The sequence below is a fragment of the Penicillium robsamsonii genome (assembly GCF_028829455.1).
Source record: "Penicillium robsamsonii strain IBT 29466 chromosome Unknown utg000005l_segment0_segment0, whole genome shotgun sequence".
NCBI classification, from domain to species: Eukaryota; Fungi; Ascomycota; class Eurotiomycetes; order Eurotiales; family Aspergillaceae; genus Penicillium; species Penicillium robsamsonii.
In genome coordinates, this window is record NW_026643223.1 from 2107280 (window position 1) to 2134517 (window position 27238).

The 27238-nt window shown below is 48.9% G+C and overlaps 10 protein-coding genes across 10 annotated transcripts; 6 read left to right on the forward strand and 4 right to left on the reverse strand.

Moving 5' to 3' along the window:
- Positions 1–474: 474 nt before the first annotated feature.
- N7447_008843 (putative pathogenicity factor) lies at positions 475–2720 on the forward strand (the record flags this gene model as incomplete). The annotated part of the gene is made up of 2 exons (XM_057233105.1): positions 475–533; positions 899–2720. The coding sequence occupies 2 exons, from the start codon at positions 475–477 to the stop codon at positions 2718–2720; spliced, it is 1881 nt and encodes a 626-aa protein (XP_057082647.1).
- A 1066-nt stretch (positions 2721–3786) lies between these two features.
- N7447_008844 (serine/threonine-protein kinase) lies at positions 3787–6317 on the reverse strand (the record flags this gene model as incomplete). Its single annotated transcript, XM_057233106.1, has 4 exons — positions 3787–4349; positions 4399–4989; positions 5039–5871; positions 5935–6317. 4 exons carry the CDS (start codon positions 6315–6317, stop codon positions 3787–3789), a joined length of 2370 nt encoding a protein of 789 aa, XP_057082648.1.
- A 1471-nt stretch (positions 6318–7788) lies between these two features.
- On the forward strand, positions 7789–9785 carry N7447_008845 (uncharacterized protein; the record flags this gene model as incomplete). Its single annotated transcript, XM_057233107.1, has 2 exons — positions 7789–8511; positions 8562–9785. 2 exons carry the CDS (start codon positions 7789–7791, stop codon positions 9783–9785), a joined length of 1947 nt encoding a protein of 648 aa, XP_057082649.1.
- A 1064-nt stretch (positions 9786–10849) lies between these two features.
- On the forward strand, positions 10850–11887 carry N7447_008846 (histidine phosphatase family protein; the record flags this gene model as incomplete). Its single annotated transcript, XM_057233108.1, has 4 exons — positions 10850–10939; positions 10999–11205; positions 11257–11499; positions 11546–11887. 4 exons carry the CDS (start codon positions 10850–10852, stop codon positions 11885–11887), a joined length of 882 nt encoding a protein of 293 aa, XP_057082650.1.
- Positions 11888–12173: 286 nt separating this feature from the next.
- On the reverse strand, positions 12174–13226 carry N7447_008847 (mitochondrial 54S ribosomal protein uL22m; the record flags this gene model as incomplete). Its single annotated transcript, XM_057233109.1, has 2 exons — positions 12174–13132; positions 13193–13226. The coding sequence occupies 2 exons, from the start codon at positions 13224–13226 to the stop codon at positions 12174–12176; spliced, it is 993 nt and encodes a 330-aa protein (XP_057082651.1).
- Positions 13227–13902: 676 nt separating this feature from the next.
- On the forward strand, positions 13903–17801 carry N7447_008848 (U6 snRNP complex subunit PRP24; the record flags this gene model as incomplete). Its single annotated transcript, XM_057233110.1, has 3 exons — positions 13903–16416; positions 16467–16703; positions 16752–17801. 3 exons carry the CDS (start codon positions 13903–13905, stop codon positions 17799–17801), a joined length of 3801 nt encoding a protein of 1266 aa, XP_057082652.1.
- Positions 17802–18563: 762 nt separating this feature from the next.
- On the forward strand, positions 18564–19374 carry N7447_008849 (uncharacterized protein; the record flags this gene model as incomplete). The annotated part of the gene is made up of 4 exons (XM_057233111.1): positions 18564–18663; positions 18720–18781; positions 18835–19125; positions 19186–19374. 4 exons carry the CDS (start codon positions 18564–18566, stop codon positions 19372–19374), a joined length of 642 nt encoding a protein of 213 aa, XP_057082653.1.
- Positions 19375–19783: 409 nt separating this feature from the next.
- On the reverse strand, positions 19784–21114 carry N7447_008850 (DUF3500 domain-containing protein; the record flags this gene model as incomplete). Its single annotated transcript, XM_057233112.1, has 2 exons — positions 19784–20859; positions 20907–21114. The coding sequence occupies 2 exons, from the start codon at positions 21112–21114 to the stop codon at positions 19784–19786; spliced, it is 1284 nt and encodes a 427-aa protein (XP_057082654.1).
- A 1440-nt stretch (positions 21115–22554) lies between these two features.
- On the forward strand, positions 22555–24981 carry N7447_008851 (Zn(II)2Cys6 transcription factor; the record flags this gene model as incomplete). The annotated part of the gene is made up of 10 exons (XM_057233113.1): positions 22555–22705; positions 22754–22817; positions 22865–23600; positions 23647–23680; positions 23725–23842; positions 23897–23917; positions 23965–24299; positions 24353–24527; positions 24579–24846; positions 24892–24981. The coding sequence occupies 10 exons, from the start codon at positions 22555–22557 to the stop codon at positions 24979–24981; spliced, it is 1992 nt and encodes a 663-aa protein (XP_057082655.1).
- Positions 24982–26046: 1065 nt separating this feature from the next.
- Positions 26047–26506, reverse strand: N7447_008852 (uncharacterized protein; the record flags this gene model as incomplete). Its single annotated transcript, XM_057233114.1, has 2 exons — positions 26047–26338; positions 26400–26506. 2 exons carry the CDS (start codon positions 26504–26506, stop codon positions 26047–26049), a joined length of 399 nt encoding a protein of 132 aa, XP_057082656.1.
- Positions 26507–27238: the final 732 nt, after the last annotated feature.

The window sequence follows — 27238 nt, forward strand, 5'->3', positions numbered from 1 at the left end:
GTTTAAAACCAATGTCCTACATCATGTGTGAGTCCCTAGATATCAGCACCACCATCATATTCAAGGAATCGGTCCTCGAGACCCGACTATTCCAGGTCATCTGGCTACCAACTAAGAGCACACACAATGCGCAAACCCACGCTGTGTAGACATTGGGGTGATGATATCCAGCCAAGGGAAAAAGTCATCTCAACTCGATCCAGCACAAACATTGTAGGCAATTTCCTGCAAACTTATAAAAGCCCATCCTATTCCAGTACTGCTCCTTCTCCCTTATCCTATTCTCCCACTGTCCTTGTTTCCATTTTCGCCCAGCACCTGAAGCTTTTCAAACTATCAGACAGCTCGTGCACCATCGACAACGGACTTTGCCGTCAGAATTCATCACGTCCGTTATCAAAAACGCACACTCCTATCTTTCATTATCCTTGTCTATCGCCCTTGTCTTATCTCACTTCATATCGTCCATCCAGCATGCAATATCAGGGCCCTGATGCCCAAGGCGATCGGGGCCTCGACGAGGACGCCAAAATGTATGTATATATATGACTTGGTATTACAAGTTGAAATTCTTGCTCTTCCCAGTGACTGTGTGATATGAACGTCTGCGTTTATCTTGGGACAAGACTTGCTAACATGCAGAGCTTAGGCCTAGTAACACTGCTCATCAAAACCAATATGCTTCGACGTAAGTATACGATATATCCCCTGGCATCGCTATTTTTCTAGTATCCAAGTCTCATATATCTGGCATCCCACCTTTCGTTTTGGCTTTCCCCTATTCCTTTGCCTTTCCGTTACTTGTTCACTATCTATGAACTGTGCTTCGTGATACCAGCCCGTCTTATATGTCAAGAGCATCATGTTCTATGAAGATCTCAGCTAATCGAAATATCAGCCTCGGAAGCTCTGCTCAAACAATCCGCCAGGGAAACCAACCCCTGTCCCTACTGCTCTCTCCTCCACTTACTTCACCACTGATACCTTTGGGAGGAACAATCGATTCCACCCCTCCACTCACTCCACTCCGCCAATACAGCTCATCCCAACCACTGGGTCCGCGTTTCACTAGCACAAATGTATCACATCCTGCTTATGACCCAAACCGGGGGGCACAGCTCAGGAGTGCCGCTGACCGTGCAAATCCGTACCGGGGTAGACTGGAACAAGCTGATCATGCACGAGGGCAAGAACGGGCTCGTAGTAGAAGTCCTCGCCGCCCCATTCAACCCTCTGGCATTTCTGTATCCCGGGAACTACCCAAAGCTCCATTTATGGGATTCAATCAATATCCTCGTGAGATGTATGTTCCACCCGGAATCAATGACCTGATGCCTCACAATCTGCCTAGCTCCTCCCCGACACAATCTCCAATCAACACGAAGCGTGGTCATGGCCGTGCTCCTACTATGGACCATCCATGGGACTCTGCTGGGGAGATTTACACCCTCAATGACGGGGACTTGTATGGATACCCACACGATCAACAGCAGCAAGTGCAGGGGGATGACCTGAGACCTCTAGGGAATCAGCCCAACAAGCAAGAAGAGGATACCAACGACAACGATGAGGAGCATTTGTGTGAATTTGCTGCCCCATGCCGAATGCATCCCTCGCCCGATGGAATGCACTATCGAAAGGTTGTGTCGCATGTGTTTGGCAGAAACAAGGCCGTTACCAAGCTATTCCCACTCGGCGTCTGGGTCCATTATTGCCGAAAGCACTACCAACGTGCCCGCTATCGTGCAGACCAATGGCCGTTCACGCAGTGTGATCTCCTGTTAGAATCTCTGAGCCGAATGGAGAACTGGGATGGAGTGGATAGTTTCGAACTCATCCTCCGCCGACGAGAGCAAATGCGTGTTGGGCGTGAGACCGAGGGCCAAGCTACCACCGAGACCCCCAATCCAAACGAATCTACTACTCCTGCGGGCAAGGCCCAGGACCAAGAGCACAAGATTTCGGGTGTCGTTACCCGGTCTCCGGGCCGTAAGCATCCAACTGCCATCATCGCCCCCGTCCCAGATTGGCTGCGCCAACATGTTGGTCACGGTAAGACATTCCAGGAGATCCGCCAGATTATCGAAATGGTGCGTGGCCACATGGTGAGGCTCCGAAATCTGGAAAGAGCGAAACAACAGCTCAGTCATATTCCCAATTCTCCAAGTGCGTCAGGAAGCTCTCGTCGAGGTGCACTTTCGAACGGCCGAAAGGGACGTATCGCCAAACCTGCCAACCGGGAACCCCTACGTCTACGTGCTAGCACTATTCGTTTCCCCGATGTTGAAATCCTCCCCCATTTCAAGCCATGGGTAAAGCAGGCTGCTCTACGCCAGCGATCTGCCACTACCTGTCCCGCCAACGAAGGGGATGACAACGACTATGAAGCACAGCAGAGACTTTCGGGGAGGGGACATATCATTGGAGAAATTCCGGATACTCATGGTACCAACGCTCAGGCCGAATCGAGTCAGCCGACAAATGGCAACGTCCAAACTAACAACACCACCCACTGTGACGGAAGTTCCGAGTACGTTTCTACAACAGAGATGAATGGAGTCAATCTCTCTCAGATTCAAGCTCACATCGGCAGGGCTGGGACCAACCGTGGTCAGTCTGAGAGCCAGCGGCGACGCAGTGAACGGGTCTACCTTAAGGCCATAGACCGTGTCCCTGGCCAGGGTTCTACCAAGAAGTCCGGCAAGGATGGTGAGCAATAGATTTACATTTACCCACCAATCTACTTTTTGATTACTTTGCCGTCAGCCTGGGGCTCGTTGATATCAGCCAATGATCACATCGAAAAAAGATTTGAAAAGGATTTGAAAAGGATTTGAAAACGAAATAAAAGAAAAAAAAATCTATTGACAGATTATGTCCTTGCCAGCATGTTCTAGTGGGAATCCAACCTCACCGGGATATTGAATGGACTCCCGACGTCGTTGATACGAAGCTCAAAGTACGCCTTGTGGTCAGTGAATACAATTTGTGAAAAGAAAATGAAAGAAAAAGAAAGCAATTAACCTGATTAAAAGGCACAATCGCCATCGACTCAATGGATTTCTCTCTTCCTCGACTCCACTCAGCAACGTCAGAGAAAACATATGGAAGATTAGTTGATGCCCGAAGAAGTGTTGCTTGCTGTACACAGCATGCCGTGCTTACTTGGATTGACATTGCTGGCCATGAGCTCAGATTTGGCAATCTCACTTGTTGTTCATGCTGGTCCAATGTGTGGTATCAGACCTTGTTCATTCCGGGTGATTTTGTGAAGGCTTGGATGGGGAGGAAAAAGAACAGTAAGAAAACCCCCCAACAAACCAAAAAAAACCAAAAAAAAAGCATAGCACTGTACTCAATACAATTAAATTCAATTCAACTGCCTCGTGAGAGGTGGTCAATAACTGGCTGTCTTAGTTCTAACTATCAGGTAGACCTCGGCTGTTTGAGGCTATTTCAACGACATTCTTGAATCGAGTATCTTAAATCTCATTTCTAGCTTCAGACTAACTACCTATTTATGAACTCAGCTAGGGGGTGAGTTAATTGAAATATTTGCATAGGAAAGGGGGGGGGGGGGAAGAAAATCAGAAACATACTCCGTACAATATGGAACCTGCAACAATACGACTCGCTTGCTGGAAAGACACCCAAATGCAGCAGAAACAAAAGGCTCATATGCGACCACCCAAGCAAGCAATATATAAAAAAAGATTAATGTAAGATAATTATAGTCGTTTTTGTATGAACAAAAGACAAATTCAGGTCTCAGATAAATAGACTGGTCTAGCTTGCCACAGCCAGCTGGGCGACGAGATCAGACGCCACATCAAGGAAGGGGTAAGCGCTGGTCACCTCCTTCTCTTTGTTCTTGAGGCGCTTGCTGATGGGATGCCATTCGGTATCGCCTTCGGCGCGGATGACGTTTTGGTAGCCATCGCATTTGAAGTCAACCATATAGTTGTTTTCTTCGAGTTGGTAAAGCTGGATGTCGAGGAAGACCCAGACACCGTAGGTGATGTGCGGGAGTCCGGTTGGTCCATTGACCGAAGAGGCCCCGCTCGCGAGACCGCTGTCAGGTACGGAGGACTGGGGTTCTCTGCTCCTGTCTTCTGTTGGGGCAGAGATACCCGAGATGTTGAAGCGGCGGCGCAGTTCTTCGAGGTCGCTGCGGCTATTGTAGACACTGGTGGATGCCCCAGGAGCCTTGATACCTTCTTTCAGCAGGCGTGCACGGATAAACCATGGGTCCTTGGGAATATAGTAGTCAGATGGGAGGTCGGGGTATTTGTTCTGCAAGGGCTTGGGCTTATCAGGGGAGGGGGTTGCATCGGGGCCGATATTAGTGCCTAAAGGATGTAAGAATGAGCTCGAAATGGGCAATCAACCGAAACATACCTGATTCCACGGGCTGGATATCCCACAATCCACCCTGGGCAGCAATTGCTCGGTACAGATACAGCATGGCCTCATATGGCTGGTTTCGGGATCGAATACCAAACTGCCACTTGCGGCTCCGCTTTGGCTGTTTTTCGAGGGGTTGGCCGGTTGGCGGCTCGAATCGCAACTTATCCAAGTCGACGACACTACGTGCGTGGGGCTTCAATGCACGGGCTGTGGCAGCCTGTTCTGCGGGAGACATGTCCCGGTAGGCAGATCCTTGTCCTTCTGGGTCACGCTGGGCGGCTTCCTGACGACGCTGCTCGAGTATTTGGTTGCGAGCTCTTTTATCTCGATCACGTTGCTCCATGAGTTGGTCATGAACATATGGCAAGCTAGTAGGGAGAATCCGGACGTGGCTAACGCGGGGTTCTTCCTCGGATTCTGATTGTTGTGGATCTTCCGAGACCCTCCGGCGCGATATACTAGGGGTTCTGTCCCTGGCGGGGGCAGGGGGCGCTTGATGACGAGGCGAAGGAGTCCGATCCGCAGATGAAGGCGCCGCTCCTTTCTGGACATTTTGCGCTAACAAATTATCTTCCGTGGGTGCTGCTATCGTTAGCAGAGCGGTAGGTTAATTAAGTAGTTTAGGTCTTACAATTGGTTTGCATCATCTCATTCTCAACGACGATGGAGAAGGCATCCTTGATCGCGCTGGGTTCCGGGTGCCTCAATGCTTCTTCGATATCCTCTCGGCCATATCCCATGCTTCGTTCGAGTTTGGAAACTGCAATTCGATGGATTTTGTGCTGGACTGGTGGAGGCTTCGCCATGTCAAGCTTTGCAGAATCAATCTTCTTCAAGTCCACCCCTGGGGCGATGAACTCCTCTCGTGGCGGCTCTAGGTACTGAGGCAGATTTTTGGTGAACCATGGGTCCTGTCTGATCTCAGGGATTGTAATGCGGTGGACGGGGTGAACTTGAAGCATTGCCCGGATCAAACGAGCTGCCCCGGATGAGATATATCCAGGTATGTGGAAGGTGCCCGCTGCAATCTTCTTGAAAAGGGCTGGAATATAGTCATCGTCGAAAGGCAATCGTCCCACCAACAGCACATATAGAATCACACCGCAACTCCACACATCGACCTCGGGGCCGGCGTAGAGCTTTCCAGAGATGACCTCTGGAGCAGCGTAGTTCGGGCTACCGCAGCTGGTCTTGAGGAAGTTTCCATCTGTCATAATATTACTCAAACCGAAATCTGCGATCTTCACATTCTTCTGGTTATCGATGAGCAGGTTCTCGGGCTTCAAGTCACGGTGTACAATCTTGTGTCGGTGGCAGTATTCGACAGCACAAATTATTTGCTGGAAGAATTTGCGGGCTTCGTCGTCAGCGCATCTTCCCTTCCTCACGAGATAATCGAACAACTCTCGCTCTGCGTACTCCAGCACCATCACAATATCGGTTTTGGTTGCAATCACTGTATACCTAAGAGAGAGAAAACGGTCAGTCAAATGAAACCCCAATTGCATTTTTGGATGGAAATTGTACAATTTGATGATGTGAGGGTGTCGTAGCAATTGCAAGTACTGGATTTCTCGCTCCACACGGCCAACCATGTCCCGGGAGAGTAGCTTGCGTCGTGGGATGATCTTCAGAGCAACTTGACGTCCACTTGGCTGGTGAATAGCAAGCTTTACCTTGCCAAAGGAACCCTCACCCAAGACCTTTACGGTCTGGTACTGGTCGAGGCGCTGCATGTCTCGGGTAGTCGACGGTGACTGCAATGATTCCTCGGCCTTGCCGGTCGGCCTGGAGGGTGGCATTGACATGGCGGAGGGGTTGGAGGCGGGAGGCCTAGCACGTTCACGCGGACGATCACGGTCGGAGGGGAGGGGGATAGCGAGGTCTTCCTCATCGAAAGCAGCAGCCATGGTCGGGGAAGAATGACAACGTGACGTGATTGATTTTCTAGACGGTTCAACGGTCCGACGGGGCTGCTGACTGTGCAGACGTGGAACTCGGGGGTTTTCTATTTTTTTCTCTCAAAACATCCAGGCGCCAATCAGTTGATCAGTCTCGACCCTCCCCACAACAGAACCGAGGGTGGAGCTTGGACAGCTGTTTGTCGGCGGGGGGATGGAGGGGTAATTTTGCTTGTCAGGGGTAGGGAAGAAACAGGAACTAAAGAGGTTCAGGATGTATCACGTTTAGTAATACTGGGAAGATTCATGAAATCCGATAAAGCTAAGTCCTGGAGATTTTCAATCTCTGGCGATGTCGGGAGTTCTAGACCTTACCTAAGCTGGTTTTTTGGGCTGGGGCGGACTGTGGACCTCACGATCACCGTGTGTACTATAATTGTACTTTGTTCCAATCAAAAACTTCTTATAATAGATAGTGTATATAAAACTCTGTATATCCCCTAGATATATTGTTTTTTTGAACTATTACAATTGATACTTCTACAATATAGACATTCACCTCATATCACCCAAGCTTTGTCGATCAACATGGCAGAATATCCAGATCCTTTTATACCAGCCCGATGCACCTTATCCCAGATCAAAGGTTGGTCTGTGTATATGACTAGCCTAGCTAAAGCTAACAAATAAAGCTTCTTTTTTTTTTCTTTTAGCCATTGGATTTTTTTAACGAATTTTTGCCGAAGCTCCGAGCAAGGTTTGTCATATACAGTGGGTCAAACCCTTAACCGTGGCTTAAAGTTAATTGATCGAGATTCATTATTTTTTCATTGCCCAAAGCTATAATGTATTTTGTTTTGTTTAGATCTCAAAGCCAACTACTCCGTACAATATATTGGGTTTGTAGAACGTGCCGGTTATATTGTCCAATTGTGATTTAGCGCAAATCCAGGCTATGCAACACAGCCTCTTTAAGCCTGAGCAATTCGAAAAACCACATGTTTCTACATTGAGCTTTTGGACATAATATGCAATATACATCATCCATCTGGCACAATGTTGTACAGGATTTTTATATAAAAATGCCAAGAGGACATGGAATTTTCCCTCAGGAAAAGAGACTTCAAAGGTACTTAGATTCACATATTAAATTGTACATCATGAGAAGTACCCGATGAGTATATGCTTTGAGTCATACTGCGGCTTAGAGTGACCGAGCGGGGTGTCGGGGTCCCAAAGTGGATTAGCGTCTAGTCGGGGACCCCGAAGAGGAATGGCCAACTGAGAGAGCCAGAGCATACATAGAATCAACAGCTGCCTCAGGTCTTGGGTTCTTCACCTTCCCCGGAAGCCATTTGTTTCTTCTTTACTTCCCTTTAACCTTGGCCTACTGCCTAACTTGGCACTAAACGGCCCCCTCTCTCTTTGACTTTTTTCATACAAAATAGATACCCCTAGTGATACCCCGTTTGATTTTCCAATGGCTTTTGTTGATCAGTTCTCTGAGATGGATGCGTCAATTTCCAATGAGTGGGTTGACTTTGATCAATTCCTCGATCTCCCTTCAGGCTACGACGACCAGTCGACTGCCACTACCGTCTCACCTCAGGACTTGGCTCTCCCTTACGAGGCAGATGGGATGTTCACTTCCCCATCTGATTTCATGCAATCCTCCTTCGACATGACCAACTATGATCTCTCACAAGAAGAGTTCATGGGCATCGATGGAGGTTTCATGCAGGACCCGGCTGCTCCTTTGTTCGATGATGCTGCGTTCCTGGGGTACAACCCATACGACAGCAGCAATACATTCCGAAACTTGGTTGAGGCACAGGCCGCCGCCGACCCGCGCGTTGCTACTATCAAGGAGAAGCGCCGCGAGGCAGCGATTGCGTTACACCTGCAGCGCCTTTGCGAAGCCACTGCTCTCGACTTAGATATGTCCTCCGACTCCAACACCAGCTTCTCATCCCCAAGCTGGTCAGAATACGTTCGCGGGAGCATCTCCCCGCGCTCTACACCAGATAACACATCTGTCGAGGCACCCCCTCCAGGAGGCATGGAGATGGTTCTCGACTTGAACATGAACACCGCAGCCAATGTGCCTAAGAAACAGAAGCCTCGATCGCAGGCACAAAAGGATAACTACATCAAGGCTCGGAAGTACGGTGTCTGTGAGAAGCACAAGAAACAGCACAAGCGAGTAAGTTTTCCATTCACATTGAACATTTGAGCACGCTAACGCTCGAGCAGTGTAACTGCCTGGAGAAGGCTGCTGCTCGTGTCGCTGCCAGCGACGTTCCGATGAACGCCGCACTCCAAGAACGGCCGAGGCAGCCGATGCTCCAAGTTCCGATCCTCCCAGAGTCGCGCTACTCAGACTCGCCCGGTCACGACCCATCATTCAACTCACCTCAAGCGCTTCCAACCATCAAGGCAACAAGGAAGACAACAAGTATCTCATCTGGTCTCGATCAATCTGTGGGGCTGCCGTCAATGGGACTGCCTGTCGCGGTACCACTCGCCAAGCAAATCATCAGAACAAAGACTCGAAAGAGTACACCACCGGGACACGATATTGTTCTATCATCTGGCAAGCCAGTTCTCAAGAGCACCTCGAGTCAAGACACCGTTCCACCGTCGAGCAGAAACATCGTGAAGGGCGGGGCTGCTGGACACGACATAGTCCTATCTGGCAAGACCATCGCAAACCACTCTGTCGCGGGACACGAGAGAGCGTTCACACAAGACAGGATCCCAAAGAACGCAGGAAGTGGACAATCCCCCGATCCATGCATTTCAAGTATGCCTCGGCCAGCTCAGGCAGCTGGGGTGTCATCTGGCAGCTCAAGCTTGCGCTGGCGCGTATCGACTTTGTCGGTCGGTCCTGCGTATTCAGAAAGGACCAACATCAAAACGACATCCTCGGTGGATCACCCAACTACCGGCGCTCGCCACACTCCAGGTCTTCGTGTAAACCAAACGAGTTCCACCCGCACTGTGGAAATCCCTGTGGTGCCAGGTGCTGTTGCTGGCAACGTTGGAATGCGCCATTCCATGCCCCTCGTGCACAACTCTGGAATCCAGGTCCCTGGACCGGATCGCGGGGGAGTTTCAGAAGGACTTGCCAAACAACTCGCAACACTCTCTGGCTTACAGTTGGTGCCAAAGGATCTATTGGTCTCGCCGATTCGGCGTGGATCGCCAGATCTCTTTGGAAACACATTGCCGCATACCTTCGAGGTTCGGCAACTGCTCATCAGCGGAGGTCTTATTGTTCGGCCCATTGCTGAAAGTGTCGGTGGCCTTCTTGCCAGTACTGCCTTGGCATTTGCCGATGCCTGGAAGTCATCACTGTCGCTGGCAGCTGGGGTTGAGGGCATTGTTCACAAAGCTCTCTCTCTGTTTGGTCGACACCTTATGTCTGCGAAGAAGGGCTTACATATGGGCGGACTGCGGAACGCTTCGTGCCTATGACTATGACGGGGCATAGCGCTCAGGATTGCGTGCATCTAATTGATGCCTGAATGCCTTTATTTGGCCTGAATTTAATACCGCCTTTTGAACCCCTCCGTACGGTGTATTGTAAATCTATTAGGCCTAATGAAACCATTAATGAAGCATTTCATTCCATACAAATCGATGGATCACGGGATTTGGAAGTGGCTTACATTGCCTTTTCTCCATGTAAATGAAGCATTTCATACCACACAAATCGACACATCATCTGACTTGGTCTAACTTCTAGATCCGAGCGTTGTGTCCCGTCGTACTATGACTGGCCCGCTGTTCTTGGACGAGCCCGATCGCGCTCGGCACTGATGGATCAAGTTTTGATAATTAATTGAGCTTGCTTTAACGACTTAATTGTAGAGGGTATACAGAGGTGACATCTACTGTCACACTCAATGTGGTCCCTGATGATGAAATTGAGAAGAATTCATTTGCATTCAATACCCACAAACCTTGTCTGTTTCGACTAATAATTTAGGAGACGTGAGTGTAAATATGTGGTTTCAACAGCAACAACTAATGCTGTGAAGATACGGTAAAAATCAAAGGTATGGATGGTACTTGGTAGATGGGGTAGAGCATTGATATAGAGCCTTTATAACCATTTGCCGGCTATGGTATAGAACTAGATATTTATTTTTAGCTAACTGTATAGAGTCAGTACCTATTTTCCATTGAAATCTCTAGCCATCCTTGTTTCCCCCCCTCTTTTCCTCTGTCTCTATGTGTACTGCTGTGGTTATAGGCCACGCTTCCGTCTTAAGACCTCCCAGTGAATGATATCTACACAATAAAAAGTTTTCCAATGTTGCAATCCCAACGATATACTATCGATGTTATTTCTATGGGAATCTCCGAGCCGAACGCTCTAGAAATTAGATAGTGAACATTTGATAAATTCAAGTTGCATCCTTGCTGTCCCCACCACCTCAGCCCTAAATATCCCTAATCACACGCCACTCCTTTTTCCGTGTCCTTTTACAGTTCATACCAACACTTGTACTTCGCTTCAACTTCAAACCATGAATATGGCCTCTCCGCCTTTGTTGCACTTCACTACAGTGACGGGATATTTCCTGCAGGATGACCCCACCACTGACCCCGACACCTTCGACTACGTAAGAGACCCCAATATCCTTGCCAAAGCCATCAAGTCACCGTCTGATGATCTGGAAAGGTGAAATCAAACTTCGGTCTCATCGAAAAACACTACGATGAGCATCACGGAGTGGAACAGACTGACAGCCAGTGGCGGCGTTTTGATGCCCACATTCAACGCCAGAACAACAGCGAGACTAAAAAGCTCAAAGTTCTCTTTCTCGGACGCCACGGCGAGGGCGTCCACAACGTTGCCGAGCGCAAATACGGCACCAAGAAGTGGGATGTAGGTGATTAGGCATTTCCTCTATGAACCAGACATTAACCAGACCTCTAGGATTACTGGTCTCTTCAAGACGGAGACGAGGACGGCAACTGGGTCGATGCTCGTCTTACTGAGCAGGGCAGATGCCAGGCGCAAGTCGCACATGCAGCTTGGGAGCAACAGATCGAGGCTGGCATCCCATCACCCGAGTCCTACTATGTGAGCCCCCTGAACCGGTGCCTTGAAACGGCGCAAATTACGTTTCAGGGACTTGCTATCCCCACCACAGATCCTTTTAAGCCGGTTATCAAAGAGGTGCGTTGTTTTCTACTACAGAACTTGCAGTATCTAATCCGACTAGCTCCTCCGTGAGACAATGGGTCAACACACCTGTGACCGTCGCTCAACGGCTTCAGAAATCGCAGAAGAGTACCCGGAGTACCAGTTTGAGGCAGGGTTCTCCGAGGAAGACAAGCTGTGGGATCCTAAGGTCCGCGAGTCAAACGAGCATCGCAACGATCGGCTTCGCTGTCTTTTGAACGATATATTTACCCGCGATGATAGTACATACATTTCGTTAACAGCTCACTCAGGTGCCATAACTAGCATTCTGGAAGTTGTGGGCCATCGCCGCTTTGCCTTGGCGACTGGTGCGGTGATTCCTGTGCTCGTTGCCGTGGAAAAGGGGTCTCCGTCGCAGTAAGAATCGCATTCATTGTAAATCTTGGGTGATTCGGAAATCAATTTTGAGAATCGTAGCAGATTTATACCTGACATGGCTGCTGGGTTTTGTAAATATTAAGAGGAGAGCAACCGGTCTCAGTAGTTTGATATCCAAGAAATTTATTCAGTATTGTACATGAGTCGCTCTTACTCAAGAAAGATGAGCGACTTCTCACAAATGCAATTGTCGCCTCCAATCGGCTAAAGAAAAACCACTGTCCACGCGAAAGATCTAGATATAAATAATACACACGCCAAAACATCGATCACCAGCTGTAGTATTGGTTCTGCGCGGAGACCTTGCGATCCGGCAGTTGTGTCCAGAGCTGAGACCTCCGTTCCCGCTGGGCCTTGGCCTCACGGTCCTCCCACTCGCGGATACGAGTCTTCTCTTCCTTCAACAGGACTGAGATACTTGTGGTAGGGGGACGCAAGCGGTTGATCTGACCACGGGCACGGTGATCCATCTCATATCCGTAGGGACCACGGTTGACCCAGGCCTCTTGAATGTAGATGTCAGAGGGGTTGGCAATCTTCTGGCGCTCGCCACTCTTAAGTATGACAGTAATGGGTTTCGGTGATTCGGACTTGGGGGCATCAAGACCAAGGCCCATGCCGGCACGGACCACGGCGACGTTCTTTGCGTGTTCCAGATGTTCCAGCACGTCCTTAGCGGCCTTTTTGTTGCTGAAGCGCATCTGGAGGATGGCTTCGTCGATATTCTTGCCGGCGATTTGGCGGGCCAGAGGACCCAGCTTCTTCAGCGAGGTCTTGATCCAGTGAGATTTGGAAAGTGATTCGCGCTCTGTGCGCTTGATTTGCACCTTTGTCGGTACACGGCCTCGTTTCCGGATCTCGCGGACAGCCATCTTCCTCTCCCACCGCAGCTGGGCCTTCGGGTCGGGACCCAATCCCACTTGCAGGCGACTCAAGTCGCGCTCTTCCAGCTTTCCGGAAGTGGCTTCTTTTTCCTTCGTTGGCCGGGATGGCATGGGGCCCGATGTTGGTGCGGTGAAATCTGATCCGAAGATGGAGCTTGCTGAACTACCTTCTTCCTTTTGAGGTGCCGAGGGTCGGTGGGCGACTTTGGCGGATCCTCCTGCAAACACGTTCTTTAAGGAAGAGAGCCAGCCGGTCGGCTTTTTGCTTTCGCCATCCTTCAAAGCGTAACGGAAGGCTGTCGAGGTCAATGTTCGGCGAGGGATGAAGGAGACGGTCCGGGCTGCTGAACGTGAGAAATAAGTCAGTATGGAGGCCAAGCATAATATATATGAATATAACATACCTGTCCGGACCAATTGCCCTGAGGGATAGACCATTGTGGCTGTTGGGATGTTGTTGTCAGAAGTTCACGTCGGGAAAAAAGGTGAAAGTTCCCTGCACTTGTGGTCTGTGCGGTATACCGGAGCCTGAGGCACCTTGAAGTTGATCGATCAGAATAGCCTCAAAGAGAGATGCGAGTTGCGACTGCACGAGTCTATAGAGCAAGAACAGGCTTGTTTACACATGGAGATGATCTCGTATCTTTGATCGTATTTGAACTTCATTCTGGCGACTTTATTGTTTCTTCTTCCCAACCATCTCCACAGTATCCACTAGCCCTCATCTTTCCCTCTTTCGGTTCTTCTCTCTCTTTTTCGTCTTCCTTCATCCCTCCCTTCCCTTACCAGGCCATCAGCCTGTCGTTTCCATCCTTCTCGAATACCTGAGATCTCAGAGATTTCAGTTTGCCCTCTCGATTTAAGGGCTCTCGTTCCTTTCAGGCATTCCTTTGAATTCTTAGCAACCCGCCAGAAACAGCTGCGCAACTGTAAATCTACGTCATTTGCAGGAGATAACGAGGGGGGATCTGGATACGACCGGCAGATGCAGGAATGGACGTGTTGAGGTACTTCAAGACTGTCGTATGATCTGGATCTCCGCTTGAAAGGCACCTGGGCATCTATTACGACAACTCCCGGTATCCAATCGCTCTTCCCAAAGCTGTATTCAAATATGGACATCAGTTCGCTTCTTTCGCCGGACTCGAATCCAAAGTCTGGAAATTCGACGCCCGTGCCTGGTCCTACGTCGAACAACGCACCGGCCACCTCTGCAGGGCCATCCCCCCACAAAGCTATCGAGAGAACTCGGACAGGCTCCAGGCGAAAGGGCAAGATTTCTTCGCCTCTCGCACAGCAGGTGTACGCTCCTACTGGAGAATCTTCGCCAGCGCCTAGCGGAGGAAATGGGGCTTCTCCGACTGAAGTGCCCTCAAGACAACCATCCACGCCGGGAATGGACACTTTGGCGGATCTCGCCTCGATGCAGCACCACCAGCCACAACGCCCAACACCGACAAGCATGCTTCGTAGTACTGAATCCTACGAGCACCAGTTATCCCCATCTACTATTCACCCACATGTCAATTCTATCGCCCACAACACCCCTACCTCTCGGATTTCCTTCGAGATCGCCATGTCGGAGGGACGCGACGGGCCCGCGAAGAGGACCTACGCCGCGACTTCGCTCGACCCCGATGCGCAACGGATGGCGACCGAACTTTTTCATCAAATCTCGCTCAACCCCCACACGCATGACGCGCACGTGCAATTTATCGGATTGCTGCATGCAGGATTTGTCAACCACGTTTACCCACCGAATAACCCAGATGTCCACGGCGACCCGCGACGCTATGATCTACTCAACGATTTGAAAACGGCACGTGAAGAAATGGACAAGCTTTTCGCCATGGGAGAAGATCTTTGGGCCGAATGGATTCAGGATGAGAGTATGTTAGCTCAAGATGTCGAAGGGCGCATTGATGTTCTAGAACTCTGCAAGCGATCCGTCGAAGAGGAATTTGGCAGCACAAAACTGTGGAATATCTATGGCGAATGGATTCTTTATCTCTACAATTCCGCTCATGGCGAAGCCAGCTCTCAGTGGACTGAAGAGGATCGCATGGTTGGACGCGAGGTGTTCACGTGGGATTCGGTCGTGGAGGTGTGGCAACGGGGCGCAGATGCTACCAAATGGAGAATCAACAACAGCCACTTGGTCTGGGATCGTCTATTAGATCTCTATGCCGAGGACATTGCTCGCGCACCTTCCCAAGAAAAGATCAACCATCTTCACGGGCTTTATGGCCATCGTTTGCAAACTCCCCACGCCACCTGGGACCAGACCTTCCAGAAGTTTTCGGGTTTCATTTCGACTTATTGCAACAGCAAGTATGAGGAGATCATGTCTGAGACTGTTGCCCGCGCAGCTGAGCCAAAGGCTCTCTACAACGCACGAGAGGAATTTGAACACCGCCTAGCCAAAGCGCAAGAGTCTGGCGACCGCAATCTGGAATGGACAGTTTACTCCGAGTACATTGATTGGGAATTGACACGCAACCGCCGGAAACGAGGAGATTTCAACTTTGAATTGGTGAATGCCATCTATCAGCGCGCCGTTCTTCACTTCCCCACCGATGTGTCGCTTTGGGAAGACTATGTCATGTTTTTGATCGGCGAATCTCTTCATCGCCGTGCTTCTACCACGACAATCTCTACCCTAGACCGTGCCACGCGTCATTGTCCATGGTCTGGCAACCTGTGGTCCCAGTATCTGTTGAGCTCGGAAAGAGAGAACCAGTCGTTCAACAAGATTTCGAGTATCAAACACAAGGCGACTAGTACTGGATTACTCGATGCTGGTGGCTTGGAAGAAGTCTTGAAGGTTCACGTCACCTGGTGTAGTTACCTTCGCCGACGCGCCTTCTTGTCTGACTCGACCGACGAAGATCTTGATGTCGCGGAAGTTGGCATTCGTTCAGCTATCGAAAGCGTGCAAGAGCTGGGCGAAAAGAAGTATGGCCCGGCGTATCAGGGCGATCCTCTTTTCCGTCTGGAGCGGATCTATATCCGTTTCCTCAGTGAAAGCGGCAGCTGGGACAGCGCGCGAGAGACCTTCAAAGGCTTGGTGGCGCGCCGTGGCAGCAGCTACGAATTCTGGCTCACCTACTATGGATGGGAGTTGATTTGCTGGAGCAAATTTGTGCAAGGCGAGGCAACGGTCGACGCAGCGCGCCGAACCCCCAACCCAAGCTATGCTACTGCCGTGCTCAAACAGGCGATCAAGAGAACAGATCTAGACTGGCCTGACAAGATTGTTCAGACATATGTTACACATTGCGAGGACTATGAGGACTCTGATGAGCTCCAGCTGGCTGTGATTGAAACTCGGAAAGCAATGCGAGCTGTCACTGCCCGGAGAGAGAGGGAAGCGCGAGAGGCAGCAGCAGCACAGCAGCAGCAGCAGCAGCAGCAGTGGGAGGCAGCGGTGGAAGCAGTCCCTTCGCCTGAGAAAAGAAAACGCGAAGACGAAAAAGACGAGATGCCGGAAACAAAAAAGGTCCGGAATGAAGACGCACTGGCGGAGGTTCCTGCTCCTCCTGCACGGGATCGAGAAAATGCGACCGTTATCGTCACGAACTTGCCTAAAGGTACCACTGAACATCTCGTTCGCCAATTCTTCCGTCATGTAAGTGCTTCATCCTTATTACTCTCGGGACAAGTTAGCTGACCAAATAGATCGGTACTATCAATACTGTCAAAATGCTCCGAAGAGACGAGAAAAGCTCCGAGGTTGCGGTCATCGAGTTCGAAACCAAGGAAGAAGCTCTTTCCGCTCTCACTCGTGACCAAAAGCGCTTCAACAACACTGATGACAACATTATCGATGTGAAAATGGGGTCACAGACGACACTTTGGATCACCAATTACCCACCGACTGCGGATGAAGACTACCTCCGCAAACTTTTCAGCAAAGTAAGTGCTACCTCACCCTGGCTTTTGTAGCATCACTGACTTCAGTAGTATGGCGAAGTACTCGATGTTCGAATGCCGTCCCTCAAGTTTGACACTGCCAGACGATTCTGCTACTTGCAGTTTGACAGCTCCAGTGCTGCCCACCATGCAACAGAGCTTCATGGAATGCGACTTGAAGATGGCAAGAAACTCAGTGTTAAGATATCTGATCCGGGACAAAAAACAGCCCGCAGTGGTCCCAGATACGAAGGACGAGAAGTTTATGTTTCAAACATTGCCTGGGACGCCAGTGAACAGGATCTGAAAGAGCTATTTTCCAAATTCGGAGAAATCGAAAAGGTCTTGATTGAACGAAAGCTTACCGGCGGCAGTAAGGGGTATGGCTTCGTTACTTTCTCTGCCAAGGAGGCCGCCAATGACGCCGTCGCAATGAATGGACATGTTTTCAGGTCACGTCCTCTTTATGTTGAAATTGCTACCACCGACACTCGGCGCGGGAACCAAATGGTCATCTCTCGAGTTGCAGCACACCCGGCGGATCGCGGTGCTCATGGGTATGAAGTGCCGGTTGGTGACCATGCACAGCGCACACTTGCTTTGATGAACATTCCCGATACTGTCAATCAAGCCCGCATCCGTGCCCTCGTCGAACCATATGGGCGTTTAGTTGCGATCAATTTGCGCCCAGAACATCAAGGTGCTATTGTGGAATATGTTGATATTCAGGATGCCGGCAAAGCTGCGTTGGCACTTGAAGGCAAAGAGATCACTGCTGGACGCCCCCTCCATATCGGCACAGTTCGAGAGATGATGAATTCGCAGCCGGAAATCAAAACCGACCGGGGGCCATCCGTCAAACACGAAGGTAAAATGAAGAAGACGAGCCTACAACCTACTGGGCCGATTAGACGTCCACAGCAGCCTGGCGCCCGGAAGGGTGGTCTTGGGATGAAACGACAGATTGCACCTCCCGGTCCGAAACAATCTGCGGCTAATCCGGCTAGCGATAAAATGGACACGGCGCCTGACGGCGAGAGCAAACCGAAAAAGAGCAACGATGATTTCCGCGCTATGCTCCAACAAAAGCGTCCGGAATGAAGTGCAAGTGCAATGACAGTGGCAATTCCTGGCGCAATTCCTTTTTTTTTTTTTTTTTTTCGCGGCATGTATTCGGCTGGCGTTTTTATGTTTAATGGTGGTCATCTTGATGCTTCCTTTAGATCCGCATGTATTCATTCGGGTCGGTCTGCGCCATGACCTCTTTTGTTTATGGCACATGTCGTGTATATTATGACTGTATCTTGCTCTTAGTTCTAATGATGATGTCTGTTCCGAAGGGTTGTCTCCGAGACAATGCCCCCGATGACTTGACACTTTTTGTCTCTATAAAGAAACCGAACAGTGTATTATGATTAGCTAGAGAAGTCATCATGCCTCTATATAAGTTATCACATATATTATGTCGTACATGCAGAATGTGATTGGATTAGATGTCACGATAGCGCACTGACGTCAACTGGCTATGTACGTTAGACTTCTTGATTTCTCTCTGCGGGGAAATTTCTGATACATTTCAAGTGGGTTTCACAGAGCGATTTATTGCGGCCAATATAACTGTTATCTCTGCCTAGTGGAGGGTACGTTACTCTGCATTCCCCCGGCCTTTGGACACTCCGCGTGATCTCTCTTATCTGACGATTAGCCCCAACATCTAGTACACCCCTTCCCTGACCTTCGTTTCTGCTTTCTTTGTCTTACTTAGGTCCATTGAGACCTTTCAAGATATCGCTGCTCTACACTCGATGTGCAGGGCTGTTACCAAGTCTCGTGAACATTCCACGCCATTGCATAGCCGCAGCGATGGACTTCCGCCTAGTTCCTCGCGGTAGCGATCGCAACTACACAGGATTTCTTACAAAGACAATAGTCTACATCGGGACGCTGATGATATTTCTGGCCTGTAGGCAGCTCTCAACGCTCAGCTAGGTAACCAGATTTACTGACGAAATTTCCCAGCATTTGGCTTGACAGTATCCTCGATCGTCATTCCAAAATGGGTCAGCTACCATAGCGAAAAGGTACGTCGTTTATCCACCACCGACAAGCTCCCACTAACACTATGAGCATACAGCCCGATAATCACTACTCTTATGGCCTTCACCGCCGCTGTTCCTCCCTCACCGATACCTGCGAGAGCTTCCCACAGCGCGAAGACTGCCACGGCGAAGACCGATACTTCTGTTCCATGTGGCGCTCCGTCGGGTTCTTGATGTCCTTTGCTGTCGTTTTGCAAGGCATTAGCATAGTCACATATCTGGTCATCTTGAGTGGCGGGAAACAGCTGCGCGAAAATGGATGGAGTATTCTTAGTTTGATGGTCGGTTTGTCTGCCATTGTGCAGGTAGCCGGCATGTCGATAGTGGTGAGTTGATAATGTGCCTGTATTTGGCAATATGACGTATTCTAATGATTTGGTTTACAGGCATATCTATTCGATAACGAGGACCGGTTCTTCGTCGGCTGGAAACTTGACCAGTCCTGGATCTTTTGCACTATCAGCTGGTGCTTCAGTGTTTTCTGCGCAGGCATGATCATTGTGGCTGCTAGGGTCTTGCCCTCAGAAGGTGGGTACGAGTTGATTCCTGATCATGACGAGTTCCAAGTCACTTGATAGTGCCTAGCATTCAAGGCACCTGGACGAATCACGCGTTACGCAAACAGACGAAGGAGACCTATCTAGGTATCATCAGTCCTTGGTGACTTTTCATAATTCTGCTATTTCGACGGTTGCAGATTGTTGACGCTTTTCTATCTTTCGATTGCGTGCTTCGGCGTTGGGGCTGTATACATCTTTTATCCTTCCGGGCTGTGGCAGGGAGAACTAATGGGAATAAAGAGTTGAATAAAATATATCTCTGCAGGCATGTGTATCTACAGCCAAGTTCAGTTTATCATGGATCAAATCATATCTTCGTGGATCGTGTTTGTGACTATACAAGATAGGCAGAAAAATGCAATGCAACGTAGATAAAAAGTTCATCATTCATCTCATACAGTACATTCCCTCCGATAGGCTCAACCTACCAGACAATTTCTTTCCCATTCAATCCTTCAGTGGCCGGAATCTGTGGCCGCAATGCCTGACCATAGTCACCCCCGTTCGGCGTGCGAAGCAGAGTGTGAATGTGAAATTTCTTCGGCTCCTCGTTATTCAAAAACACGCCGGAGTGATGATCAAACTCAACGAGAATAACCGGATTCTGAATACGGTAATAGAAAGGATCCTCATCCCCATATCCTCCAATCCAACAAAAGTACGTCTCTGCCTCGTGCGCCCGCACCTGATCAATCTTCATAGCGCGCGATTTGGACGGCAGGTAAAGCAGATACTGCTCCAGGATGCCGTACATGAGCTCTTTCTGCGCGGCATTAAAGGTCGACGCCAGGATACCCTCATATGGCACCTCACGGTTATCACGGTATGCACCACATAGATGACGCTGGTCATCTTTATTCCAGCGGCCGGGTGGCATAGCTGGATCCTTCATGTGAACAAAGATACGAGCGGAAGATTGCAGCTCCGCTGAAAGCGACTGCATTAATTGCAGCCCGAGCTTCTCCTCGATCTGCATGATGCGCGTGCCGGCGTGCGGGCCGGCGTCGATCTCGTTTGGCTCTGCGCCTGTGAACCACGGCGACGCGACGATCTGCCCTTTGTACAGGAAGACATTTAGGCAGAGATGGTGGCCGTAGAATGACCAGCCCCACGGACGGGTGGTTGATGGGCGGCCGAAAAGAACGAAGTTGTAGGAGAATTCGTTCATCACTGCTGGTGATTTGACTAGCTCGCCGAGGAAGTGGTTGATGCGCATTGCGCTGACGGCCTTTTCATAGCCTTCTGGTGAGAGTGTTGTCCCGAGGACGTTCATCACTGCATTCCGGGTCTCGGTATTGACTTCATCGAGCCGAATGCCTTTGTTCGCAAGTAGAAATTCGGGGTTCGACCATGTGCGCCATTGTGGGGAGTCGATGTGGTAATTGATGGCTTCTTTTTGCTTATCATCCAGCAGGGCGGTTACAGCTTCTGTCGCATCTACAATTTGTTGAATTGGGATGTCTTCTTCTTGTAATGTGAATAGACCCGGGCGGACGTTTCCTGTAGATGTTAAAAGTATTCTACTATCATTTCAGTTTAGTTCATACCATCGGTAGTCACGCCTTTAAAGGGCTCCTGCAATAGCTCCAACCAATGCATATATAGGGCATGCAGCCAAGGTGGCTGATGTCCGGTCTTGAATTCGTGCGCGTACTCGTGCGCATCCTGCTGGCACATCGCCTGGAAGCGCTGGAGGTTGAGGTCAGGCAGGTACTGACGGTACTCGCCCGTGGGCTTTTGCAATGCGTTGGCCATGATAGTAAATAATGATGTAAAGAAAGAAATCAAGAAGAAATGTCCAAATGGTATTATAGCAAGCTGAGACCCCACATCCCACTAGCCTTCCCCACGAGCGTGGGGATGGGAAATTCCTTATCCGCACCGTCTAGCAACTTGGGATTTCGGGCCAAATGTACCGGGAAGACATTTATTGGTGTTTTATATCAAGATCCGGGAATATCTGTGGGATTTCCTAAATGCGGAGTTTGGGGTTGTTGTGACCTTTGGACTGGGATGTGCCGGGGCACAAGCCTAATTAGGGTTGATAATTTGGACATACACCTGCAAAGGAACAAAATGTAGAAATTATGCCAACAGAATAGGGAGGAATAGGCTCTTATTTCGTTTCTGCTTTCCGCCCTGCTAGAAGGTGAAAATGGATGGAGAGCATCGTAAAGATTCTTTATACTTGACAAGCATAGTTGGCCACTTATGGGCCCTTGTGATGTCTTTTCGGTGATCTTTTCAAACATTCTGCTTGGATGCCTTTGGGGATATTTTCTCCCCCTTCTCGGTTTCATGGGTAGGTAAACGATAGAGAGAAAGAAGAGGCTTAATTTGGGAAACGGACTTATTCAATAGGATAACCTGAGATATATATATGGTACAACTCCAACATGCCCTAATCCATAACTTGGACTTCAAAGATTAAACTATACACGGACCACACATTATAATATAAATCACCAGGCTGTTAGTTGCTTACCGGGCAAAAAACCATATTGTCGTCCAAAAAAGGTGCCGTGGACATATAAGCTTGACCGCAACTCGCTTGGCCTCGAGAACTCGGGTTTTCCGAGAGATTCTCTGTTGAAGCATATCGTTGTATGTCGGAAATTCCCGTGCTCTGCATCTTTCTAGGAGCTTCAAAACTTCAGCCGTCACAATGGTCATCTTAAAAACACTACCCTTCATACTTCACAACGTCGCTGAACATTTACAAATCATCTAAGCAGGTCCTATGTGTGATCCCCCAACTAGAGAGTGAGCGTATTACAATTTCGCAAAGCAAAGGCGTGTTTCATATGCTAACATCTGTGAAGAAACTGGTGTAGTGATGGCTATATCCACAAGTGACGTTGTTCTTTCCGATGTCCTATTTCCCACTACTATAACCACGCCCATGTCTGCTTGATCACAAAGGCATTGTGAAAGCTATGGAATGGGGACCGATTTTGGATGATGATGACTTTGATGAAGTTCTGCTTGAAAGCAGTTTCCTTCCCCAAACTGGAAATCCAAGCAATCACTCGTGGACCTCGCAAATGATTTCTGATATAGACCCGGGCACTTCCCCGGTCACGTGGAGCGAAGCCGGTCCGGAATTACCGGCCTCACATAATTGTCGTCCAAGACTGTAAAAGCAATGCTCAACATCATTATACCGTCTGGGGCGCATTGGGGAATGTCTGTATGATGCAGAATCTCGGGTCTCCAATCCACCAACCTGAAGTCGACCAGCCGGCCTCTAAGCGCACCAAACGGCCGCGTGCGACTCAAGCTTGCGACAGATGCAGGCTAAAGAAGTATAAGTGCAACGAGCAATATCCATGTTTGCATTGTAAAAGTAAGTGATCCGATTACAGGGGTATCACGTATTCTCTGACAATCACAGAAAGCGACCTGGCTTGCGTATATCAGGGCAACTACCGAGAACGTGAAAGCGGCCGGTCTGCAGAGTAGGTCATCCAGTCAGGATATTGACTGTGCTTGCTAATATTCATAGTTATATCATCGAACTTGAGAAGAAGGTGGAAGAGCTGACCTCGAAGCTGCGTGATGCGGAGGCCAGAGCTTCTCTTAGCGGTCCCATCCTACTAGCAGCGGAAACGCCATGCTCTATGCGGGATGCTTCCACGCCACGAGAGGTTGCAAAAATACCAGAAACCCCCGAAAGATCCACAGAAAGTGCAGGTGACGAGATCAGCGAGGTCAATCACACCAATAACATTGAATCCCATGGTGGTATGTGCACAGCTGCAGTCATTGACCATCTAAAGAAAGCGCACGAGCCAAAAGGCCAAGAAGAAGCTTGTTCTCGTGCAGCTGATTCCTCGATTGTCTCAGCCCTCCATAGCCCAAGCTTCCCCCCTTCATGCGCCGCTGGACCGGGGCAGACGTCAATTGAACAGCAAAACTACTATTTCGCCCAGGCTCATGTTTTTATGAGTGGATATTTTGGAAGCATTCATTCCGTCCATCCGTTCGTTGATAAGGATGACTTTCTCGCGCGCGCTAACGATCTCTGGTTCAATCGATCACGCACGCCTGAGCCGAGTTTTATCGCGCTTTACCTCAGTGTTCTCTCGCTTGGGTCTTTGGTGCGCGTATGGGATGAAGATACCATAGCCGGCTTGGATCGGTTTGAATGGAGCCGAAAACTGTTTGGGGAGGCGCAGGTGTACCTGAACCACTTGCGGTTTTCTAACGACCTTGAAACTGTTCAGTGTCTTTATATGATGGTGTGTGGGTATTTGCCGATGATTGAGTACAAGCTAACCTGGACAGGCCAAAGTTTGTCAAAATGAACTCAAGCCGAATCGTGAGTCTTCATTCCAATTTTCGATTCAAAATCTAATCGAACAGTGGCCTACATGTATCTTGGCCTCGCAGTACGGACATGTCTTTCTGCTGGCTTTAATCGAGATATTCCATGCCCAGGAGACACCAAGCAGCGTTCTGGCTGGATCTCAAAGACTTGGTGGTAAGTCGAAAGTCCGTGTTCCGATATAACTCGATAGCTCTAACGAGATGGCAGGGGTCTGTTCTCTTTGGAAATGTAAGTACAATGTGTCTTATTCTTGATACTATGTACTGATGAGTTAGTGAGATGAGCTTTTCATTTGGACGGCCGGACACCCTTGGAATGGATGAATATCACAACCGCAGCATTCCACCACGCGACAATTCTGAATTTGCCATTATCCCATGGATGATTGATCTTGCGCAGATTATTCGACAAGTATCTGTCCAAATCTACCATTCTCGCATCTCATTACAGGACAAGTTACAACTTGCTCTGCAGATCGAAATGGAAATGGATCGCTGGCTAGCGAGGCTTCCAGAAATGATCAAACCCGATATTGGCGGATATGGAATGTCTCGTAGTGCCCTGCGCGACCCGAATTGGGCACGAAGACAACGGCTTATGTTGGGAATTAGTAAGTTATCTATGAAACTTCCAAGCTTCTTGACTCCCGACTAATGAGTGCAGGGTACTATAATGTTAGAATGTTGCTTTTCCGGCCTTTCTTAAGCCTCTTTGCTCGCAAACTCCGACATGCTCCAAACGAATTAGATCAAACTTTTAACAAGTGTTTGGACTCCGCTATGAAGACTCTCCAAGTGCTTCATGACGTTTACCGAATCCATACATTTTTCCGCTGCTGGTATGTTTCTTCGGTTAGTATTGTTGCCTTGCTGACTTGAAATTATCCCAGGTGGTATAACACAACCTATGTAATGCTCGCTATATCGACACTCCTCCTTCCAATGTCGAAGCTCGGCATGTGCGCTGAAACCATGCCTTTATTACGATCCGTGGAAATGGGCGTGGAGATCTTAGAAGCCATGGATGAGGCTGTAACAGCCCGAAAGTCGGCTGAGATTATCAGGCAGTACCTCAGGGACTTCCGAGAATCTGGAGCCTCAGAGCCATCTGTGGAGGATGAAGTTCACCAATCTGAGGGACAAGGATTTGAAGTACCAGTATGTACTCTCATCCTGTTTTCCTAAGATTTACTGACCAAATAGAAATGGGCTTACGCTTTTGGCCTGCCAGGATATTCTTTCGATGGAATTGCTCGCCTTTTTGACGGAGGGCTCCCCATGCTGGATGAATGACTTTGCACACCCCGGGATCTTAATTCTGTATACATTCGACAATCCCTGATTTGTAGACCTGTGCCGACTTCTTTTCTCATTTCCATATCAATATCAAGTTTAATGGGCAGTAAGGAACCTGTCTCCTATGGTCAGCATTGGAGTTCTTTGAGGTTTATAGGCCAGACAATCTCAATCTTCTCACTTTCACTTTCTCATCACTTACCTGCTTACCTCAAAATTATCTGCCCACCTCCCAAGCCCTCCATTTTTCTCTTTCCTTTTCTTTTCTTTCAACTCAACCATCAACACCCCCTTTGTCTTTTTCATCCTTTTACCACAAAACATATTATATCACCTCTGATCTACGCCGTCATCCTCCCAACCTGTAATATTGCTGGATATTGGGAACATATGGTACCAGCCCTAATATATACAAAGGAAGAGGAAGACAGTTAGAAGCCCTATCAGAACTAGATAACTTTTCATATCTCTTTTTAGGCATCTTCTCTCTTCTCACTTCTATACGTAGGCGGTAGAAAAAGTTGGAAAATAGCTTAAAATGTGCAGACTTTTCATATATAACCTTCGATATTTTGAGCGCAAGACGTTGAAGTCTTATGAATAAAAGTGAAGCCGAAAGAAGTAGTTGCCCCTCGTATACAGTATGATATCTGCCTCTTTCGTCGAAGGAAATGAATAATATGTACATAATCATATGGTAGCATCCAGTGCATTCACCATGAAGGGACAAAAGAAACTGTATCAACCTGCGTAGATCAACCAGATAAGAACCAAGAGATGGAAAGGAAAAATAAGATCAAAAGACAAGAAGTTCCCAAAAGTTCCCGAAGACAACGCCACAACTAGATGGCAGTCATATCACGTATGTTTCATGAAATCACACCCAAAACTCCTCCCAATCCGCATAAACCGCAGTCTTATCCCTTTACCAAGAGTCATTCCACCGTCTAGACCAAGTGGGCAATTCCACCACCCGCAAAACGGTCAGGCTGTGAGATAATCGAGCCATGAGATATCTAGATCCGCTCTTGGTGTATCTGATATGCGCATAACCGCCACAGATCACGGATTTCGCGGCTTATTCATATTGCCATCAATCCGTCCACAGCTTGTACTGTCACGATCATCTCCATATTTTGCGTACGATCGAGCGACGCTTGGATCCGAATATGAAGTAGACGGGGTGCGACTCAGCAAGCCCGGAGATGAAAGTGCTGAGGAGCCGGGTGTTTCTGCAGATGCAGCTGTGGGATTCGCTGTTGCTCTGGCTGCGGCAGCTGCAGCTGCGGGGTTGCAGTGTGCACAGACAAAGATATTGAAGCCGCGACCGTTGCAGCTGAGGCAGATTGCTCCTCTGAGAATCGTTTTAGTATGGGATATCGATGTAAAGGGTGTGTTTTAGGGCTGATGTATACCTCGGGGCATTCCCAGCGCAACCCTTGCATGTGACTACCGTCCGCCCTCCGATGCACGATATGTGCTCGGGGTCAAGGTTGAGCAAGTACTGGGTGGAACTGGCCATTGTAATGGACGTAGAGGTATAGAGAAGGGAAATATTGGGTAAATGGTGCGACTGCAGAGAGGGAAGTATGATCAAGATCCACCTGATATAAAGTGCAGGTAGCTTTGTGGTATTCTTCCTTTCTCTCAGGGGTAAAACTATCAATAAAGAATATCAAATATACTGTGAATCCTAAAAGAGCAGTCAGGAACAAAGGAAGACAATAGTGTAAGCCAAAGTGTAACGAAGGCAGAAATGATAGACGGCGAAACAACGGATTTCTTATACAGGAAAAAAGGAATTCGTGCCACCGATGAACTTCCTGACAGTTTCCAAGTGTCACATATGCGATATGCACAAGGGAGCTTGGAATTGATGACGGGAATCGAAACTTGTGTCCACCGGGATGATCAGCAGGACAGAGAGAGGGACGGTGATAGGACGATTAGCCAGGTACATGATGTACATGGATATCTCATTTTCCCATATGGGGGCCATTTCAATCGTATTCTTCGGTTATTCCCGACCAAAAAGAAAAGAAAGTAGATCCAACATGAGAGAGGAAAGGCACAGAAACCGTTCTGGACTTGGCTGAGTTGTCAAACCCCGCTGCCCAGGTGCTTGTACCTGTCGAGCTAAGGTACCCAGCTGCGGAAATGCAGGGTTTATGAAACAGGAGCTGGTGGGGGATTCTGGTGTTTCTCGATCCATACGACCGGGCCTACGTCGTTCATACGTTTTGCAAAGGGTTCA